Source organism: Leptonotus elevatus, chromosome 17 (genome assembly GCF_054856555.1).
Source record: "Leptonotus elevatus isolate MCC_2025b chromosome 17, RoL_Lele_1.0, whole genome shotgun sequence".
Classification (NCBI taxonomy): domain Eukaryota; kingdom Metazoa; phylum Chordata; class Actinopteri; order Syngnathiformes; family Syngnathidae; genus Leptonotus; species Leptonotus elevatus.
The window spans coordinates 12,355,417-12,376,747 of record NC_141255.1 but is presented as its reverse complement, the minus strand read 5'-3'; the positions used below and the strand labels follow the sequence as shown (position 1 = coordinate 12,376,747).

At 42.0% G+C, this 21,331-nt stretch overlaps 3 protein-coding genes across 4 annotated transcripts; all 3 read right to left on the bottom strand.

Moving 5' to 3' along the window:
• Nucleotides 1–199: 199 nt before the first annotated feature.
• Nucleotides 200–12,649, bottom strand: LOC147159954 (retinal guanylyl cyclase 2-like). The gene is made up of 25 exons (XM_086059463.1): nt 11,352–12,649; nt 10,955–11,132; nt 10,169–10,416; nt 9,839–10,069; nt 9,601–9,756; nt 9,321–9,463; nt 8,989–9,144; nt 8,755–8,904; nt 8,474–8,690; nt 8,303–8,381; nt 6,823–6,907; nt 6,620–6,736; nt 6,465–6,548; nt 6,228–6,404; nt 6,000–6,153; nt 4,693–4,836; nt 4,480–4,628; nt 4,226–4,389; nt 4,033–4,156; nt 3,060–3,128; nt 2,795–2,969; nt 2,480–2,578; nt 2,286–2,371; nt 2,073–2,158; nt 200–1,967 (listed from the first exon to the last, which is right to left on the bottom strand). Exons 3-25 carry the CDS (start codon nt 10,407–10,409, stop codon nt 1,880–1,882), a joined length of 3,174 nt encoding a protein of 1,057 aa, XP_085915589.1. The 5' UTR covers nt 10,410–10,416; nt 10,955–11,132; nt 11,352–12,649; the 3' UTR covers nt 200–1,879.
• A 145-nt stretch (nt 12,650–12,794) lies between these two features.
• Nucleotides 12,795–15,911, bottom strand: eif4e2rs1 (eukaryotic translation initiation factor 4E family member 2 related sequence 1). The gene is made up of 7 exons (XM_086059472.1): nt 15,706–15,911; nt 15,031–15,106; nt 14,826–14,960; nt 14,656–14,760; nt 14,424–14,576; nt 13,650–13,786; nt 12,795–12,995 (listed from the first exon to the last, which is right to left on the bottom strand). Exons 1-7 carry the CDS (start codon nt 15,720–15,722, stop codon nt 12,956–12,958), a joined length of 663 nt encoding a protein of 220 aa, XP_085915598.1. The 5' UTR covers nt 15,723–15,911; the 3' UTR covers nt 12,795–12,955.
• Nucleotides 15,912–16,041: 130 nt separating this feature from the next.
• atp1b2a (ATPase Na+/K+ transporting subunit beta 2a) lies at nt 16,042–21,289 on the bottom strand. Of its 2 annotated transcripts, XM_086059468.1 has the most exons (9): nt 21,010–21,289; nt 19,321–19,449; nt 19,135–19,239; nt 18,910–18,989; nt 18,714–18,839; nt 17,940–17,999; nt 17,822–17,848; nt 17,498–17,593; nt 16,042–17,259 (listed from the first exon to the last, which is right to left on the bottom strand). In XM_086059468.1, exons 1-9 carry the CDS (start codon nt 21,113–21,115, stop codon nt 17,095–17,097), a joined length of 894 nt encoding a protein of 297 aa, XP_085915594.1. In that variant the 5' UTR covers nt 21,116–21,289; the 3' UTR covers nt 16,042–17,094. The 2 variants fall into 2 exon arrangements, with proteins under 2 accessions (XP_085915594.1, XP_085915596.1); XM_086059470.1 differs by lacking the exon at nt 17,822–17,848 and having other exon boundaries at nt 21,010–21,287.
• Nucleotides 21,290–21,331: the final 42 nt, after the last annotated feature.

Below are 21,331 nucleotides of genomic sequence, written 5' to 3'. Positions count from 1 at the left end.
TAACCCGCATTTAGCGGGTTGGCTGGTGTTCATTTACAGCACACTGACAGCATTTCTTATACTGGCCAGGAGATGGCGACAGCGTGGTTCCTTAAACAATCTGAATCTAGTCTTCTGGAGCAAAATTCCACAGCTGCTAACTAACACGTTGAGAAAATTGTTGCTACCGCTCTGATAATGAAATAAGGAAAGTAATAAATACAATATAATGAAAATGTATTAGAATTTAATCGAGAAATGATGCTGTGCTATCAACATTTGTTCGTGTGATTTTCCCCTTGAAAGGCAACAGTTTCCAGCAGTGATAATGACAGGTCAGCGGGTGGCGCTAGTGTGCAAAAAGTGCAGAAGAAGAAGGCAGGTAAGCCTGCAGCTCATTAGGTGACCTGTTGTGCACGATGAGAAGTTTCATCGCGTGCAGTACACTGTTGCGGCAAAATAGCAGCTAAGTGAGCAGAGAGCACATCAGCAAATGTTTATCGTGACGTTGCAGTTTCCCACAAGGACGTTTTGCTTCTTGCACGATTTGCTGGCCTGCTTTTGTTTTTCAATTGTATCCCCGCCTCAAATCTGACGTTTGCTTTGTTTTTGTGAATGGAATGTTTTGTCTAATGCACTGATTTTGGGGGCGTCTTATGAAGTCCCCCAATATCGTATAGCCAAAAACACAAAACTGATTCTGAATTTAATGGAAAATATGGACTATATGCCACGGAGGAGGCCGGACTTTCGACTTCTGGGTTTTCACCCATCAACTTTGTTTCCGTTTCCGGTTTGCGACGCGTGGGCCGCGTCCCAGTTGCACATCCGTCTTTGTGCCCTTCGGTTGCGTGTTCCCGTGGACGGGTGCAAGGCTGCGAGTGTGTAGTGTCTGTCTCAGTGTCCGAAGCATTTCAGATAGCCGAGACGCACTCCCGCCGATGAGCGGGAACGCGCGGTTGAGGGGCGCAGGGGTGGGGGTGCGAGTGTTGGAACGCGGCCAACAGTGGCCGTAAACGGCGCTGATGTGTAAAACCCGGAAGTCGGAAGTCCGTGGCATCTACCCCATTAAGATCATTGCAAGTTACTGCAAAACAATTATGAAGCTCCAGCCCACGACTGAGGGCGGCACATCTTCAGCTAAAATATAATTTACAGTGTCCCCAATTTAGTCCAAATGCATGAGGAGATATGTCATAAAAATCGATACGAACACTAGCTGGTTCGTCCGCGCTGTGAGAAAACCGAAAATAAACTTATCAATATATTCAAGCTATGAGCACAGAGAAAGCGGCAACGTAAGATGGCCGCCAAGGCACTTCTGGTGGCTTCACTTATACCACTAGATGGCTCAAGGCGGAGTCGGCAAAGGGACAGGACAGAGGACTGCTCTGTGGCACTAACTCGATGTGCTGTAGTCGGTGGTTAAGTGGATTGTTTACCCACTTAAATACTCACTGAATTTCTAACTGATTGTTTTATTACAACCCTTATTAATGTGGCTATGATTCAGGCCGATTTTTTTCATCACAGATTTATAGCGCCACCCACTGTCCTCGTGATGACTGCTTTGGTTTACCTGGAAAATTGTTCCACTGTTCTTTTATTTTTTAATGCCTTTCTGTTTTAGCTTTTATTTTCTTTATAAAAAAAAAAAAAAAGACTTATTTTGACTCAATATGAACATGTTTTGTTTTACATACCTTACATTACGTGTTTGGAAGGAATCCATGCATTATTATTTTCTTTTTCTTCCTGCAGTCTGGTTTACTACAGCGAGTACAATGTCCACACATATTTTGCTGTTTATTTCCCCCCTTAAAAAACGTTTTTTTTATTTACACTAAATTGTCCTAGCCCAGACTTAGAGGTAGTGTGTGTGCGCGTAAATTGGCAATGTCTATTTCTTTATTTTCTTCTGCCGGTCCAGAAACTTCTGTCTTCTCTCGACGGGGATTTCGTCAAGGCTGATTCCATGATTACTGGCCCTGAGACACACACAACCTTCAGTGACATACTACCCCCCCCTCACCAAAACACTATCAATAAATACTAAAGCATATCAGATGTTTAGTGTGAATATCAACCCTTACCCTCCCTTGACGTCAGGAGGAACAGGCAGCGGTTTATCGAAGCCGTCTCGTCCCATCAGCCAAAATGTGTCCTCTGAACCTTTCACCTAAAAGAACACGTTCCAATTGTTTCACACTGTATAGTACATGTGTTATGTATTAGCATTACATAAGTAGTGATGTATAATGTACCACAGCACATATGAGGCGGTGAGCTCACAAAGTGTTGCCTACCTGAGCTTTTCTGGTCTCCATTTGGTAACCCAATTTGAGGCTGGAGAGGACCTTCACTGTACTGAGACTGATATGGATTCTGTATGCTACAAAACAAACATGATACATAATCAAAAAAGATAAGGTGGTCTTTGTGTGTTTTTTTTTTTTTCATATTATCCAACATTCACAAACTATTGTATGTTGGCACGTACATAGTCCGGAGGCTTCCATGAGCGAAGCGGTGGTCACAGTATCGCCGAACAAACAGTACCTGGGCATCGTGTGACCCACCACGCCCGCCACAACTGGGCCTGGACACAAAATCAAACACTCCCGTTTCTTTTTATTCATTGTGTTCAACTGAATGTTATCAAACACTCGTTTCTTTTTATTCATTGTGTTCAACTGAATGTTGCTAAAAACATAAAAAGTACAGTTGGCTGGCATATGCGTTTTTTTAATGACAGATGTATTGTAATACTTGAATGGACATGTATAGTAAGGCATTTATTTTTGAAATGTTTTACCAGAGTGGAGTCCAATTCTTATCTTGACTTTAATCTCCGGCATGTGTTTGATCTTAAACGCTCCGATGGAGTGCAGGATATCCAGCGACATGTTGGACACCTCGGCTGCGTGTCGATGGCCGTTGCGGTTGGGAACGCCGGACGCCACCATGTAGGCGTCGCCAATCGTTTCCACCTGAACACAAACACCCCAAATTTTTTTTGCTTGACTTAAAACAAGAGACACTCGTACCTGCTTCAAATCTTCCCTGGAGTCGAGTCCTACCTTGTAGACGTCATGAGACGCAATGATGGCATCAAACATGGTATAGAGGTCGTTGAGCAGGTCCACAACCTACACAAACCAGACGTTGGAGAGAAAGGTGCCATTTTATGACACAGTGTAGTCAACAAGGTTATTTTAGTTCACTAAAATGAACGAAAAAAATACAATTCAAAAAACTATTTCGTTAATGAAATAAAATAAAAATGAAAACTCACTAAAAATAATAATTATAGCAAAAATTTCCTTTGTTTTAGTCTTTGGTAATTAATTATTATTATTTTGATATTAACCGGAATAAGGACGTTTGAAAGTGACTTCATCTAGCAGCAGCAATAGAAAAGCACCTTCAGATGACGTCACCCATGGTGGTTTTTTGTTTTTTTTGCGCACAATACACATAAAAAACTAAAAATAATACTAAAGCTAAGCATTTATGAAATAACTCAACAGAACCACCCTGAAAACGAATTAAAACTAACTCAATTGAAAAAACAAAAGGAACTAAAATGAAACATTCCAAAACTATAATAACCCTGATAGTAAGGCATTTTGAAATATAACATAATAGAAAAAATAGCATAATGTATATAAGATAATTTTCAAAAGGACCAGAAATAGTAAAGCCTTTAAAAAAAAAAAATAACTATAATGACTTCATGCATAGTAAGCCTTTTTTTTGACACATTTAAAAAACAAGTACTAATGACATGATACAAAAATGTTATATGTCATGATGTTTTTATTTTTCAATGTTCATTTATTTAAAAAATGTTTTTAATAATATGCCCAAATTTTTTTCTATTGTATCAATTTACATTTTTTTATATAATCATAGGTCTAGTAACCTAAAATAACATTTATAGTTTGAGTGAAAAAATAAATACAAATCGGCATGTACAGTACAGTAAGGCCTTTTGTTTTTCAAACGATAAGACGCACATGACGACGGCGGTGCGACTTCAACGGTTTGTACCTCGATGGGCTCGCTGAGAGCCGAGATGGTCGTGAATCCGACGATGTCGCTGAAGTAGAGCGTGCAGTCCGAGTAATGCTCCGGGCGAACCGGCTTCCCTTTTTTCAGAGCCTGAGCCACTGACCTGAAACGGTATGCAGTTATTCGAATCAATTCTCGTCCGTTTCTAACAGTGTGTCCCAACGTGTCTCACTTGGGAAGCAGTTGTCCCACCAGCTTGTCCGTCTTGCTTCTCTCCACCTCGAGTTCGTCCGTCCTTTCTCGGATCAAATCTTCCAGATTGGAACTGTACTGCTCCAACATCCGCAGCATGGAGTCAATGATGTTGGCTTTCTTCCCTCTGTTGATGCCTCGAAACTGCGGCAAGGTGAAAACGAAGAACGAGACTAGGATCTTCAACATGGGATCGTCCGGTGCCTACAAAAGAGCATCCTGCGGTGGCTTCACCTGCTTGAAGATATCATCGAAACTCGGCCTCTTGGCGGGTTCTTCGTTCCAACATTCGCTCATCAGCGCCAGACATTCGGCCGGCGCTTCGTCCACCGGAACGACGGGCCGGCAGAGAGGGGGCGGCTCCTTCAATCGCTCCACGATCTCTGAGGGACAAGACGAGCGCTCTGAGTCGACTGTGACACGACTCGCACGCGACAACATCCTAACCTGGGGCGGGCATGTCCATCATGGCGTAGGGGGGAGTTCGTGATATGACTTCTTGTATGATGATGGAGAAGCTGAACACGTCCCCGGACACGGTGCCCCTACTGACGGGATGCCTCAGAAGCTCGGGTGCGGTCCAAAGCAGCTCTGGCACAACACACGCGCATAAAGTACAGTGCATATGGAAAATATTCACAGTGATTCACCTTTCCTCATTTTATGGTATAGTGTAAAACATTGAATGAATGAATGAATTTGATTGGAACTCATTCACTGCCATTGACGGTTATAGACGTCAAAAATTCAAAAAGAAAATCCACTTCTGTTAACAAGAGTATGAAGAACCTAGAAATTTGTTTTTTTGTACATTTAGAACAGATATGAATTTTGTGATTAATTGTGAGTTAACTAGTGAAGTGCTGCAATTAAAAAACCTTTTTTTTGACGCCCCTGATTTTTAATAATCGTTTCTTAAAAATATATATATTAAAAAATGTTTGTTTTTTTAATATATATTTATAAGAAAATATTATATTACAATCTTTAATCATAATTAATCGCATGACTTGACTAGTTAACTCACGATTAATCAAAATTGTTATATCTGTTCTAATACAATAAAAAAAATTCTAGGTTTTCATACTCTTGTTAACAAAAGTGGGAAAAACATTTAAACCAATAGAAATAGTTCAAATACATTTTTGACGTCTATAGCGTCAATGGCAGTGAATGAGTTAATCTCTTAAAACAGCACAAAGTGGACATTTGTGGTATGTAAATGTGTAGTCATCTTTCACAGACTTTGCAGGAAATTGACAACATTAACTCATTCACCGCCATTGACGGTTATAGACGTCAAAAATTCATTTGAACTATTTCTATTAGTTTAACTTTTTTTTTTCACTTTTGTTAACAAGAGTATGAAAACCTAGAAAAAAAAATCTTGGACATTTAGAACAGATATCAAATTTGTGATTAATCATGAGTTAACAATTGAAGTCATGCGATTAATTACAATTAAAAAATTTAATCGCCTGACGCCCCTAATTTTTAATAATCTTTTCTTTAAAAAAATAAAAAAAATAATTGGCAAAAACAAAATGTCTAGCTTTTCATACTCTCATTAACAAAAGTGGGGAAAAAATGTTAAACCAATAGAAATAGTTCAATTGCATTTTTGACGTTTATAGGCGTCAATGGCAGTGAATGAGTGGGCATTTCAAAACTATCAAAAGTAGAAAAAGTGAAGCGCTTTGCGAAAACTTGTGCGAGCGAGCACTAATCTTTCTCTATGTGGACTCGTTCCTCACCTTGTGGGTCCTCAGAAATGTTAAGTCCCTCCGACTGAAGGAGCATGGGAAGTCCGTAATCAGTGACCTTCAGCACAAAGCGCCCGTCAACCAGACAGTTCGAGGACTTGAGGCGGCCGTGACTTAAACCCCGTAGATGGAGATGCTTCATCCCCTGAAACACAAACCGTGGATTATTTTCAGCCGCAGTTCCTTTTGGACTTGACTGCGGGGGGATCATGCCGTCACCTTGATGAGGTCCGTCAGGAGGGACGACTTGAACATCCAATCCAACCTTATGTCGCCGTCGGCCAACAAGTCCGCCAGGCTGCCGCGGGGGCAGTGCTCCACCACCATGGCAAAGATTCCAGAGTCCACGAAGAGGCCCAAGTAGAGGTTCAGGTTTTCGTGTCGCATATCCCTCAACTGGAAAAAAACAGAAATTCTGAGATTTGGCAAAGTCCTGCGACGCAACCTTTTTCATACCTGGCTGAAGATCGTCTGTGTGTTTGGATTGACCGTTGTCATATTCCCAGTCAGCGGGAACTTCTTGAGCCAAACCCAGTCACCCTGATAAAAGAGCAAAACGAGAAAAGTAAAAAAAAAAGGAGCATACGCTTCCAGTCAAAGGGCACGCGTACCTCCAGTATTCCGATGTTGGAGCTCTCGGGTGTGGTCAGGATGTAGCTTCTGGCGATGGAGCGGAGTGGCGTTTTGATTTCGAGAAGGCTCCTCATGATCGACTCGTCGTTCAGCTTCTACGGGGTCCATTCGCAGCAACAACAGTACATGTGATCCCAACATGAGTTCAAACGGAGGACGGACAATGTCTTTAAATCCAAACCTTTCGGCTGACTTGAGTGTCGATGAAGACGATGTCATCGAGCGTCAGAATGAGTTTCGAGGTGTTCTCTGCTCCCCTGTGCTTCCTGCGCAAACGTGTTGTGATCCAATGATTTGGATAAGAAAGGATTGAAGACATTAGTTAGGGCTGCTCGATTAGGAAAGGGAATATTAATCACGGTTAATTTGGTAATAAGTGAAATCACGATTTGGACGATCATTTGTTTTTTTTGGGTACAAAACAAAAAAATGTTTAAACGTAAAGAACGTGAAGACAAATACATTTCTTTGAAACACTAGAATTATGCAACATTCATTTATTAAATTAGTTATTCTAAAATAAAAATGTACAAATATATACATGTAAAGAACTCAAAATTAGTATTAATAATATTTTATTTTTTGTTCACAATTGTGCCAATTTTGTAACTATGGAGTGTAATAACTGAAATTGTAATTTAATTTGCTAACATTAGGAGGGATGTAACAATAACGGCAATATCGTGATATTAAAAGCAGCACATCTATTAACTCATTCACTGGCATTGACGTCTATAGACGTCAAAAATTCATTTGAACTATTTCTATTAGTTTCACATTTTTTTCCACCTTTGTTAACAAATGTATGAAAACCTAGAAAAAAATGTATTGTACATTTAGAACGGATATAAAATTCTTGATTACGCTAGAGTTAGCTAGTGAAGTCGTGTGATTAATAACAATTAAACATTTTAATCGCCTGTTGCCCCTAATTTAAAAAAATAAAGAAAGTATTATTTTTAAAATGGGGGCGTCAGACGATTATTTTTTTTAAATTGTAATTAATCGCATAACTTTAATAGTTAACTCACGATTAATCACAAATTTTATATCTGTTCTAAATGTACAATTTTTTTCCTAGGTTTTCATACTCTTGATAAAAGTGGGAAAAATGTGAAACTAATAGAAATAGTTCTATCTATAGCCGTCAATGGCAGTGAATGAGTTAAAAAAAAAAAAGTCAGTTTGATTTCCATTAGTGCAATTCTAGCACCCTCTGGTGGCTAGCATTTTAGTGCAGTTAAATTTTCATACGTTATATTTTGGCCCTTGTATGGTGGAGGAAGTCAATGTGTGCGTGCATTAGCAAGTAAATGCCTCAATATTAAGTGTTATTAGAGATTGTATGCTGTTTATGTGCATTGCTGTTAGGTACAAGAGAACAATGTGCTTTTTTTTTTTTTTACAATATTGTGCCCTTTTTTAATATCAACATCCTCCCCACAATATTGTGATATCGTATCGCAATGTTTGTATATCGTTATGTCCCTAATTAGCATACATAAGGGGGCCTCCGTTTACGACGGGCGCACATTCAATATAAGAATACGTCACTATCTGCTCCAAGACACTCAGCAAGTGCCATATTAACTGTTTTTTTCATTTGATTGTTTTACATTCATTACTTAGAAGTGCTTTCCATACAATACATGACTCCTTACCTGACCCCCCAAAAAATGCCTCCGAGCAGAATGCAGATCAACATGAAGAGGAAAAAGAAGCCCGTCACAGCGTCGGTGTCTACAAGGCAAAAATAAAATGGCATGACCTTATCGATGTTGCACTTTCATCATATCGTGCCCACATTTGACTTGAAACCGATCGTGCAGCACCTTTGCAAGCCTCGTCTTCATTGAACCAACAGAAGCTGGCGCTCGGAGGTCTCCCTCCCGGGAAGTTGAAGGAGTGCCTGAGAGGCTTCAAACTTCCAACCGGCCCGATGGTGTGCATTGGAGCAAGAGTGTGCGTGGGCACAAGTTTGTCACCGTCGCAGTCCAGCACCACATAGCCGGCCTGCATCCCGTGGCCATCTCTGCCGCCGTACAACACCTGGTGGGAGCCACAGCGGCGGGTTATTAACCGAGCACGACACGGATTTGGAACAAGAACCAACCTGGTTGAATCCCTGGTAGTCGAAGCCTCCGTCCGACTGGACCAACTGACCGCCGGTCACCCATCGCCCGCCGCCTGCCTGACGACGCTCCTCCACGGCCTTAGCGACGAAGTAAACCATGTTGAAGATGGTCCCAAAAAGTGGAGACACCTGTTGGAAAGATATTCACCAGGACACTTTTGTCGTAACATTTTTCGAGCGATATCGCCGTGACTGTGCCGTTCAGTTTCGTACCTCAGTCGCTGCCACGGCCGATCGGATCTCCCGCTTCATTTGGGCCTGACGAAAAGCTTCGTAGAAATTCTGATCCGACGCCATGGTGACGGTCAGAACGGAGCCGTAGGCGTGACGAAGTTGGGTGCTGTTGGTCAGCTGGGGGAACGCCGTGTTCTTCCACAAGGACGGGAACAAACGGCTTTAGTCGTTGCTCATTGTTTGCTAAATGTAAATACTGCACAAACAGTTGTGGACTATATAAAACAAGATCATCATTATGTAAAGCTTTGGATGAGCTCCATGTTTTGGGTAATCATAATAACAAAAATCAATTTCACTTAATCAGTTACCTGGTAGGGCAGCGCGTACAGCAGGGCGTCATATGGAATAAAGACGTAGCCCGCAGTCACCATGCCCATGTCCAGAGCGGCCAATAGGAGCTTTCGCTGATCCTCCCCACCAATGAGGACAGAAGTCATGCACAAGATCACCACTGTAAAAAATAAAAAATAAACACACACAGCAGTTTCAGATGTCCGCCAACAAAGTCAATAAAGTTGAGGTGGGTGCGAGGAAAAAAGTGAGCCTTCTACGGCCATGCCAAAGTTGTGAACCGAAAACAGTGCTTACCTTTGACCTTGTCCGCATCTCTGATGGCTTGAAGTGCAGCCCGAGGGCCGTCCTTGGTCTTTGTTTCCATGGTAACGACGGGACCGACCGGCAAACCGAGGGCCCTGAGGGCGGAGGCCACTTCCTCTCCGGTGCTCCTCCAAATATCAACCGGAGCTGAGTTGGGACGGAAGAGAACTCAAGTCAGTAAGCGGGCTTTCAACCCTCTCGACTAATTTGAGCTAATCACGTTCCTGACCGGAGATGACGCCAACGTGCGCCCAGTGAAAGAACCGGAGAACGGCGAACAGGACCTTGCTGGGGCGAGGGACGGGCGACAGGTTCGGCCAATCGGCATCCAGGCAGCCGGGCGACGCCAGCCCCGCCTCCCAGTGTTGAGCCAATAAAGAAGCAGCGTGGCAGAGGGCGGGATTAAAGAGTCCCACGTAAGCGTGGCCGTAACCCTCCATGTCAGCAAGTTCTGTTAACGCTTCAAAATCACAGCGAGCAGTTCAGCTGGTGCGACTGTTGCTCCCCTTTCCCATATCGGAGGGAATTACATTCAATTAAATACAGTACAGATACACACCTTTGGAAGTGGAACATTCCTCATCCAGCAGTTTGACGTCATACCAATAACCTCGGCTCAGGCTGCCGTCAACCCGTAACCTTGAGAGTGCCAAGTTGGCCGCCGCCGTTGGCATTGCCCTGGAGAACATCGGATCGCATGACCAGGGACCAATGAGAGCCAATTTGAAGGTAGCACTCCAAACCTCTGCAACACTCAGCCACCACAAAATCACCCCCAGCAACCACCTGGGCAGCGGCATCGTTATTCTGGGAGGCAAAAGAGAAACAATGCAAAACATCCAATTGAAAAAAATGAATAAAACGGTGTGTGTGTGTGTGTGTGTGTGCGTCTAATCCAGGTTTCAGGGATATTCTTACAACTTTACAGGATTAAACACCTCACCAGAGCAGTCAAGCAAATGTCACACTTAACGCTTGTGACCATCAACCCGTTGTTGCAAAAGTAGATTTATACAAATTCCTGAACTACCACAATATAATGACTCGACTAACTCCTTATTAAAAGCCCCAAAAATTGATAAACAGCAACATTTTTAGACAACTCGACTAGTTCTTATCACAGTCCAGTCTGTTACCTGTTGGATTCTAGTAAATTCAAAATACATACTATACCAAGGCCTTAGTATTCAACATCAGATTTCCCTACTTTAACCTCCTCCAAAAGAAATGTCCTCCATCGAACAAATGCACTTGACATTTTATGAGAAAATCTTTGATTAAAAAAAGAAAAGAAAAAGGCCCGTTTAAGGAAAAATTAAATGAATACCGGGTAGCAAGCATTTACCTTTGTCTTGGAGCTTCATTTGTCCACAGGAAAGCCAGCAAACTGACGCTGAGTCAGGCGCAAGAAGCCGGCGAGCGCCAGAAAGCGGCTTTGACTTTAATCTTGTTTAACTTCAGGTGACATCTAATGAGAGGCTTGATGGCTGCTTGTGTGCACGAGTGCACGAGTGCAAGGCGAGCTGGCGAAACAGAACCCACACTTTCCAATCAGCCATGAAGACATTCAACGCATCATCTTAGCAGTCATGGAGAGTAGGCAACAAAGAACAGATCGTTTGTTACTTTATTTACAAAGTTACTGTGTACAAAGTCGATTTTTTTTCAAGTATCTGTTTCTGGCCATGTTTTCCTTTTAAATCCTTACATTTGAAAAAAACTAAACAAAAACAAAAACATACCTTCACGCCTTACTTCTTCAACTTGCACATATGACAGCAAAAAGACAAATGGAGCGCCCTAAAGTCATCCACAGTGGACATCATGGGGACTTTCAAGTTGGGAAAACCAGGGACACCCGCTTCAGTGACAAACATGAACCATTAACATTATTGAAGCAAAATGTTAGATGATGTCGGCCACAAGAATGTTTTTTGGTAAAACCAGAAGATACTATATAAATAAGGTGTAGTAAAAAAAAGTTGTTAGCATTAGCTAACTTAGCATTTTTGGTTACTTATTTGACAATGTTAGCAAAGCTATAGAAACGCCACCTAGCTCTTAACATGCAAAATGTAACATGATTTTCTTCTTCTTAATGTGATCGACATGTAATTTATTAAGACGGAAACCATTTTGTGTGCAGGGAAGTTTTAGTTTTATACTTAAGTACATTTCAGTTTGTGCTTCTTGAGTTTTCACTCAAATTGAACCAGATTGTATACTTTTGTTTTGAGTTATGTACCAGTATTTTCTGCCATCTAGTGGAATAGTATTCAATTGTTCCACTTATTAGAGTTTTGGATTTTTTCATTTTAGTTAGTTTTTATTTCGTTTTGAGTTTTGGTATTTAAATTTAGTTAGTTTTAATTTGTTTTCAAGGTGGTTATTAGTATTAGTTATTTCATAAATGCTTTGTTTTAGTTAGTTTTGGTATTAGTTTAAAAAAATGTGTATTACTTGTGCGCAATATTTAAAAAACACCATGGGAGCAACGTCATCTGAAGGTGATTTTCTATTGGCTGCTGCTAGATGATGTCACTTTTGTGTGACACACTTTCAAACGTCCTTCCGGTTAATATCAAAATAAATAATCCCCAAAGGCTCATGCATTAAATTTATTACCAAAGACGAAAACGAAGGACATTTTTGCTATAATTATAGTTAGTTTTGTAAACATAAAATGTAGTTTCAGTTCGTTTTCGTTTTTTAAAAAGCATTTTCCTTTTTGTTTTTTGAATTTTAGTTTTACTTTTTTCGTTAGTTTTAGTTAACTAAAATAACCTTGCTTGTCACTTTACATCACAGACATAGATCAATTAACAAAGATAAATCGCTTGTATTAACTAAAAAGAGCAATTAAGTGAAACTGTACAATTTCCCAAGTCACACTTGATGGTTGATGCACAGTGGTTGGGATCTCTGAGACAGACAGTGTATGTGAAGACAACTCCAGCTTAGTTCAGATCGGCACTCGACTTTCACTGGCTGCAATGCTTCGCCATTGAAGGCCAATCTAATAATCCAGATCTGGATTAGTTCTACTGTCCCAGCTGGTCTGCGGCCAGGAATAGAGCTGGGATTAGCCCAGCCGGGTGAGGTCTGGAAGAGCAAGATAAGTACTGTTCTCATTTTCAGAGTCAAACATGAAAGGCAAAAAAAAGAAAAAAAAACAAGAAGTTAAATGACTTCCACTGGGTTTAATCGGTTCACTGTGCAAACACACACACACACACACGCACACACACAAAATCTGCTGCAACATAACCTCTAACAACGCAAGACAAAGGCATGATGAGGGGCATTCCGTTCCACGGATGGACAGGACAGCCAGCAGGGACAACTGTCAGTAGGAAATCTTCATGTTTCTGAAGCTTGAGTTGTCTCTAAAACAGAACAGATTGTGAAATAAATTTAAGAGTATAGTATAAACGACTCTGGTGTCAAACTCAAATCATACATGGGGAAAAACTTAAAGCACACGGGTTAATAACTAAAAATAAATTCAAATATGCTGCTCTACAAAAAAAAAAAATCAGACACAAAAAAATGGAAGTTAGTGTTTCCATGTGACTTTTTTGCATTTCGCCCCCAACTTTTTTAGAACCATCTCAGAGGTGGTTCTGCAGCGCCAGTCGTCACTGTCATCTGATTGGCTGACATCGACGCAGCAAGCAACACCATGGCACATGCCCATTTCCTTATTTTACGCAAGCCAGGCAAGAGGCGCCCGCCGGTCTTCGCCAAAGTCATAAAAACACAATATATACAATAAATATAATGTTTTACAACAACGCTGACCTATATTTACAATTTAAAAGGAACTTGTGGATGGATTTGTAATAATTGTGGTTTTTAAAAAAAATCACGAGTGTTCCCATTCACTTGAATGAGAGCTCGAGTCGCAGTTAAATGAATGAGGCTGAGCTCCCCATTCGGAAATAGCGTCGCGAGCCGCTCGTGAAATCAAGATCGCAATATTTCATCCATGGTGGTCCATATGAAATTGTAAATATGGTTCAATATTAAGGCATTCATACCTGAGGCTGTCGTTGTGGGTCTTGTACTCCATGATGGTGCTGGCAGGAAGGTTGAGAACCCGTCTCAAAGTGTCTCTGATTCTGGATGTTGTGGTTTGATCGCTGGACGTCCTGTTCCATATTGAAAGGAAGTCCTCCTGACACACACAAAAGTTTCATTTCACATATGACAGTTACTTCGACGGGCACTTCTGTAGGCTGTGTATTAACCAGAGACCAGAGATCAGGTCCTGATCTGGAACAGGTATTCTTCCAGTCTACTTTCTTTAATCTGGGGTCAAAATGCCAGTAATATTATCAACTGTCAACAATAATCTAAAATGGCCGTGGTGGCCAACCAATACTGAGCCAAGGTGCACACTTTTCATGTTGAAAAATATATCATGGCACACCACCAAAAGAAAAATGTCACAATATATAATAGTCTCATTTGAGTCACAGATTTACTGTGTGTGAAATTGTGGCTAACTTTAGCTAAGTGTTTTCTTTCATAGAGGACTACATAAATCTAGGAAATGTTAATGTTGTGAAGATAAAAGTTAATAGTTTAAATGAGGTTACTAACCGATTAACTGTAAAGTAATTGTGGATTAATTTGATAATCAATTAGTTGTTGCAATAATATTCAAGATTCCCATTCATTTTGAACATTCTGTTCCGATTAATTCCAAAGGAATGTTTCCAACTTTTGTTTGTTTATGTTTCCAAATTGCAGGAATTTGCAACTCTTATTGCATCTGCATTGTTGGCAGAATCACAATCGTATTCTCATACCTGGAAGCGTATCGATACGACGGCGCCGCAAATTTCCTCCCCCACCATGAATTGCTCCCCCACCATGGCGAGAATGATGTTCTCCCAGAATCGGCTTGCTAGCCCTTTACGAAGCCGGATGATCCACTTGCCCCCGCTGCGGTTGCAATCGTCCTGAAAGGAGGACAAAGACGACCCTGTGCTTCATGACCGGCAGCCTGCGAGCTGACTATCAGAATTTTGGTCGTCTTACCTCCCACATAGGTTTGATGCCCTCCTTAAACAGGTGGAAGTCGCTGGGTCCACTAAGATCTCCTGGACGCACTAGATGACTGTAGAATTTCCAGAACTGCTCCACCTGGACACACAAACGTCTGAACACTTGCAATCCAGAGAAGTGAGTATGTTTGCGTGTGTGCGCACCGATGCCACAGTGCCAATTCGTCGGATGTTTTGTTCGTAATTCTGCGTGCTCGCCGGACGACTCTGCGTTCTTCGGCTGTACCAGAATGTGTAGTTGTACTGGAGAGGATGTTCTCCCGCGGCTGGACACGCCATCTGTACACAGACACGTGACAAACAAGACACAGATAGACGGACGACAGGTATGACGCAGCAGTGACATCACCTTGGTGCAACTGTTGTTGTTTGCGACTTTGCTGTTCTCATGACGACATCTGGTCTCTTCCACATCTGCACTTTGGCTGCAAATGCAAATGCAGAATGTAACTCACTGTTATATGGACGTTATTTGCCTCAGTTCTCTCTAACCCTTTCACAACCTATAGGTTTGCATTTTATATTTCTTTTAATATAATTTCAATAATTTGTCTATAAAATGACATTTCACGTTTAAAAAAAAAACAATAATGGCAAGATTAGGGGAAAAGAACGTGTTAAACAAATACACAGCTGAAACGTTTTGGACCATTGGATTGACTGTATTTTTTGTGTATTATTTTGTAAAAGTAAGTTTTTTTTTATGCACGGATATTTACGGAGATATTGCATCAATTATGAAACATTACTATTGTGATTATTACAATCTTTGTCTCGTTCGTGTAGGGTTCAACAGCACAATTTTATTTCGGGTCTACAAGAATAAAACGTGTTTTTTATATTAAGTCTTTCCTTTAAGAGTACTACTATAAAACCTATAATGTTAATGTTGTTTTTTTCTTTTACATGTGCTGTCAAGGTCCGTGTAGTCTAAAACTATTCCACTGTCAGTTTTCAGTATGCTAACAGCGGCCAACTTTTCAGGTGCTTTTCTTCGTCTATTTCTCAATTTCATTTGTCTCACCACTCCAGCGGCTCCATTGCTTTTCTGACGGCTCCTCTGCAACGTCTCGGAGTTTAGCTACGTCCTTTTCTGTCGCTTTTAAAACTTTAATTTTCACTCGTGACTCATCCCTCCTTCACAGATCGCTACCTGTACTGGTCGAAGAATGCGCATGCGCAATACACCGGAACACTACGGGGCTCCTAAAAACTACGCGAGATTTCATCGCAATGAAGAAACCCACAGATTAATCCACAATATCGATAAACAAGACGACTATAACACGTAAGCAGTTCAATAAATAGTTGAGGTGAGACAGAAGAAGGGTGAAAAGGCGTTCAAATAAGACAAAAGAAGGGACAAAATCGTAGTGTTTTTAATCACGTGGTTACGTTGAACGAGACAACCCAAGTCACATGACATCATACAACATCTTGATTGGCTGCACACGAACTAAAGTGATTGGAGGAGAAAATACGCGTGAGGAAAATACACAAGAAATTCATAAAACACACCGTTCATCTATTTGTGAAGTAAGAAACTAATTACAGTACTTAATTGAATAGGAAAAATACCACTGTGGCACCGGAGTGATTGGCTGCCAACAAGTCCAATATTAGACCCGCAGTTTGTGATTTTGTTACAACCAGTTAATTTTCAAAAGAAAAAAAACAACAATCTTATGAGAATTAAGTCGCATTTGTTCAGTAAATGTTGTATTCTTTATTCATAATCATTTTTTAAATAAATTCCTATTTTTTCAAGACATGTTATGAAAATCAAAATTTGAAGGAAGTCCGGTGCAACTTTACCTACTTAGTATTAAACATTTTATTGTAGAAGACAACCTTATTCTACCCAATAAATAAATAAATGAATAAATACGTAAATAAATAACTGGGATTTTATTCTTTCACGTCAAATTTACTTGATAAATAATCTGATCAGAGCTCTTAATTGGCCCAAAGCTAAGGTAGCAAGGCATAATTGGCTTGTTTGTTTTATTGGCGCATCTTTCCTCATATGTAGGTATGCACTTACATTAAAAATGATATGAAATATTTTATTGCAAATCATTCTGCGAACTTTCAAGTTACGGCTTGTGCACTGAGCTCACGACCCCAGTTTGAGAACCACCGAAATAAATGACAGAAATGCAAGCCAAAGTTCCAGCCAGGATATGGTGACAGTGAGTGTGCAAAATAAATAAATAAATATATAAATAAATAAAGGGCTTGAATGAGGTTAGGTAAGGTAGACTGAGATTCTGGTGGACTGACTGACGTCAAACTGCGCGGGGCCTGTGATTGGTCAGCGAGTTAGCGTGTGAAGTGGGGCAAAACTGGGAGTGGTCAGAGTCATGATTGCAGTGCGTTGACGTTCGCGACCTTGCGCGCCTGTGCTGTGCGTCTACTTGTTGTCGATCCGTAGCTTGAAGGACACGCGGCCGGCGAATTTGTCCCGCTCGCTGCCGGGGGCGAGCGTGTTGGAAGTGATTTTGCACTCGACGTCGATGTCGGTGTTGAGAGAGGCGTTCAGGAACTTAACGGCCACCAGCGGCTGAGTGTAGTTCACCTGACACACACAAAGACACGCAAAGCACAGCATGAACATCGACTTCTAACATTGGGGACGTAGCTGACTTGATCCGCCTCTTAATGACAACACTATTATCGTCGCTAATTCACAATTATACAAACCATCAACGCTATATAAAATCGCAACATGACAGTATGCAGAAGCAGTTCAAAAATGAACATTTATTTAATATGACAAGAACGTAATGGTGGAATGACGTGTAGATTTGTGTCACCTGAGCTTTCTTGCCGTAATAAGGGTAATACATGAGGTTGAAGGTTCCATTTGGAGGATAATAAGCCAGAGGTCCCATCTTATCGCTGTCCTCCCTCTGCACATACACACACGCACGCACACATGATGAATGCCATTTGATTGGTTAAATGGAAAAATAACCATTTGTAAATCCTCCGTTAAACATTTAGGGTACTTCTGAGAGTTCTGTCGTGCCTAAAAGCTGCTTCTTCTCTATGAACGAGCGTTCCATTCAAGAACAGATTTCTAACGAAAGGCTACATGACGCGTTCTAGTGAGCACGGCGAGGTTCTACTAGTCTTACCAACTCATCTTCTTCCACTTTGTGCAACTGAGGAAGAGAGGAGGGAGACACGCCGTGTACACAAAGAGACCGACAGACAGATGGGCAGACAGACAGATGGGCAGACAGACAGGCCTACTTTGGCTGCGCAGGTGACAAAAGGAGACTGGCCCTCCTTTCCCGGAAACATCCCGATCACCTACAGGCAGACAGACAGGACCTTGTTAGGACGGACGTGTGTCTTAAAGGGAAATAGTAGTGATGTCTACTTTTTAATAAATATAGTGCTACCTCGACTGATGAGTTTAGTTTAGTTTGTTAAATGACCAAGCTTGGGAATGAAAATGAAATGCCGTTAATCAGTTTCAGCACCAAACAAACCACCCCACCGACAAAGGGGCGAGCTAGGCTGTCTCTCATTTGCATAAGACACTGCAAAAACTGATCTTAAACAAAAATAAGTCAATGAAATAAGGAATAATACTACTCAATTTAAATTAAACTATCTGCCTGTAGAACAGGGAAATTTGACTAACCCACTCATAGCGAGTTATAAAATTTCAAAAGCAAATTATAAATAAATAAATTTTTAAGAAAAGTGAAATGCTTTTATGTAGGTCCACTCCTACGTTGGTCCATCTTTTTTTTTCTTTTTAAAAAAACAAAACAAATTATTAACCAAACTAAAGTGTCGAAAATAGTTTTCTGTCTTTAATGCTACAAGAATAAATAACTTACAAAATATGCTTTTACCTCAATTTCCAAAAATACGGGTTTCAGAGATGGAAGGATTCTACCTATCAGCCACAATATTGTATGTGTACACAAACAGAGGAAGCCCTAGAATGCCCCCTGGTGGCTTGCTTGTGTTTTGCAGAAATGACAGGCAAACATCAACTAGGTTTCACCATACCCGGTTGAGTTTGATCAACACACAGGGCTGCCCTCGGTTGTAACCATAGAAACGATCGGGAAACCCTGAGCATTCTTCCAACATTGATCGATTGAACTGACAGGAGCGCTTGGGATTATTCCTAACCTGTAGACAGACAGACAGACAGGCAGGTGAGACGGCTCCAGGCAGCTGGGTGAGAGACAGACGGATTTACCTCTCCACTGTCCTCCTGGATGAAGTACTGATCTGGAGGGCAGTCGTCGTTCATCTGAACCTGTTGGGTGTCGTCGTACGCTGCGGACAGGCGGAAAAATAATTCGCATGCAGTGGCGATTTTTGGCATGTGCGTCACGTGCATCACTCGTATAAGGTGTCATTGCTAGTGCTTGGCCACTTAACTGACTTGAGTCATATACAATAGGATCATTAGGCTTCTTACGGGTCAAAAACGAGTCGAGATTCTGCACGAAGCCTTCCCAGCTTGTTGTCTCAGACAAGGAGTAGGTGAGCTCCAGCTGATTGCCCCTGGGACGAATCATCATCCCTGAAAGACGGCAATGACATAAATTCAGCCAATCACAGGCTGACTTTTATGAACCAATCACAATTTCCTCCCCTCCGCTACCTGGGGTGGTGAGGCGGTCCTGCCAAGTGGGTTTGTAGTCGTCCAGCGTCAGCAGCATGATGTACATGGTGAGAGTAAACATCCCGGCCAAGAACAGGTAGAAGACCAGGTAGAAAAGCAGGATCAGACCTAGGGATGGGGTGGGCGACACTCATTATTTGGGTCCAGGGGTGCTGTATCCCCTCCCCCGTCATGCTCTCAATATCCATAATCCTCTTGTGTTGTTAAGCCCCGCCTCCCGCCGATGACCCAATTCAGAATGAATGGAGGGGGAGGGTTCCGCCAGTGTTTTTTTTCCCACTTATTGACACTTTTGAGCCAGCAACAGACCGAGTCCTAAAATCCTCTTATCACAGAAATCCAACGTCGAATGACCTCCTGTACTTTCCCGCCCCTGCACCTTCTCTAGCCTTTCACTCCAGGACCACCGAAGTAATCGGGGAAAGGGTCTTCAAAAGGAGCCCCGTGGGCCCCCACGGGGCTCCAGACTCGCAGGTCTCGTGCAGACTTAAAGTCGTTAAAAGTGTTGCTGTCTGCAGAAGATTAACGTGTTTGGACTAACAGGATTGTCGCGATCCTTGCGCTGATCTCACACGACAAAACTGGACAAGGTCCAGGTCCGACAAGCAAAAGGCCTTTATTTCCACTTTCATTACCTGCATTCTTTAATAGAATTCAGTAAACCAAGACCCACCGGTAATAGGTGAAAATCCACGGTATAGACGTCAAAAATGTATCCATATCCAACATTTTTAACACATATATATTCAAGGGAAACGCATTGTAAACACATTTGAACTTGCAAAATGACAACCATGAAATGTATAGAAATTAAACACTGTAAATATTTTTGTGTCTGTGTGTGTTGTACACTACGTGCCTTTAAGAGGCGGGACCTGGTGGGATGGCACTTGAGTGTCTGATTGTGAGCTGTATGATAGGTAAATGTTAAATTACAATTACAATCAATTGAATTTAAGTTCCTTTCTATTAAAAAAGCCACGAGCATCTATTTAAGGCAACGCATAGCTGTTATGTGACAGAACCACTTCAAGAGAGCTGGTCCTCGGAGGTATGGAAAATGTTTCAACAGATTACAATCCACTCAACTGCGTCCAGGCAAATAATCCTGATTAAAGCACACACGCACAGATTTCCCCCCTCCGTTAGATGCATTTGTTCATCTGTGTGTGTGTGTGTGTGTGTGTGTGTGTCCTTCAGCTTCCATCAAGGCCAAAGCGCCACTGCATTGGTGCATGCTGGGATGCATGACATCATCACGGGGGTTATGCAAAGAGTGGATGTCCTTATGTTTGTGTGCGTGCGCGTGTGTGGGTGTTTGTGTGTGTTGCAAAAGACAAGGTAACACGTGAGCCACCAGGGGGCACCTTCCACATCGTTGGACATACACGCACACGCACACACACACACACACACACACACACACACACACACACACACACACACACACACACACACACACACACACACACACACACACACACACAAATAATCTACATACAGCATCCAGAACCACAGATTCAGGTTCAGGTAACTGATGGGGGAAAAAAAAAAAAAGACAAACTTTCGCCAAACACGTCAAAAATATATGCATAAAATTAAATTTACTAGTCATGCATCACTTTTTGTTTGTTGGCACGCATCTAGTGTGCGCGTGCGCGTACTCACCCCAGCTGGCCGCGGTTCGACCCAGCAGCTCGTGCGTGCGCGGGTTCCAGAAGAGCTCCCGCCACTCGCCCGAACCCTTGCGGTCCTCCGGCTTGGCAGCGGACATGACGAGGACGGCGATGAAGAGGAGGAGATGGAGGATGAAGGCCTGGCGAAAGGACAGACGCGAGTCGAACGACGATGAAGATGGCGATGGCGAGGAAGGAGACGGACCGAGAACGACAGTGGAAGGGACGAGATGACGTCACTTGCAGCGCACCTCCCCGCCTGACGTCACACACGCCGCTCTCTGCGCGTGCGCCCAATACTACGTCACGCACGT

Bases quoted from the DNA above. Each gene is read 5' to 3' on its own strand.
- LOC147159954 (XM_086059463.1), bottom strand. From the start codon at position 10,409: ATGCCGCTGCCCAGGTGGTTGCTGGGGGTGATTTTGTGGTGGCTGAGT. The intron at 6,405-6,464 runs GTATGAAAAAGG...GTTTTTTTCCAG, and splicing joins CACAGACGATCTTCAGCCAG to TTGAGGGATATGCGACACGA. The intron at 4,837-5,999 runs GTGAGGAACGAG...GTGTTGTGCCAG, and splicing joins CATTTCTGAGGACCCACAAG to AGCTGCTTTGGACCGCACCC.
- eif4e2rs1 (XM_086059472.1), bottom strand. The intron at 14,761-14,825 runs GTGCGCACACAC...TTGTGTGTCCAG, and splicing joins GAATTGGCACTGTGGCATCG to GTGGAGCAGTTCTGGAAATT. The intron at 12,996-13,649 runs GTATGAATGCCT...GTTCTGTTTTAG, and splicing joins ACCCACAACGACAGCCTCAG to AGACAACTCAAGCTTCAGAA.
- atp1b2a (XM_086059468.1), bottom strand. From the start codon at position 21,115: ATGTCCGCTGCCAAGCCGGAGGACCGCAAGGGTTCGGGCGAGTGGCGG. The intron at 17,594-17,821 runs GTAAGACTAGTA...GTGTATGTGCAG, and splicing joins AAGTGGAAGAAGATGAGTTG to AGGGAGGACAGCGATAAGAT. The intron at 17,260-17,497 runs GTGACACAAATC...TGTGTGTGTCAG, and splicing joins ATTACGGCAAGAAAGCTCAG to GTGAACTACACTCAGCCGCT.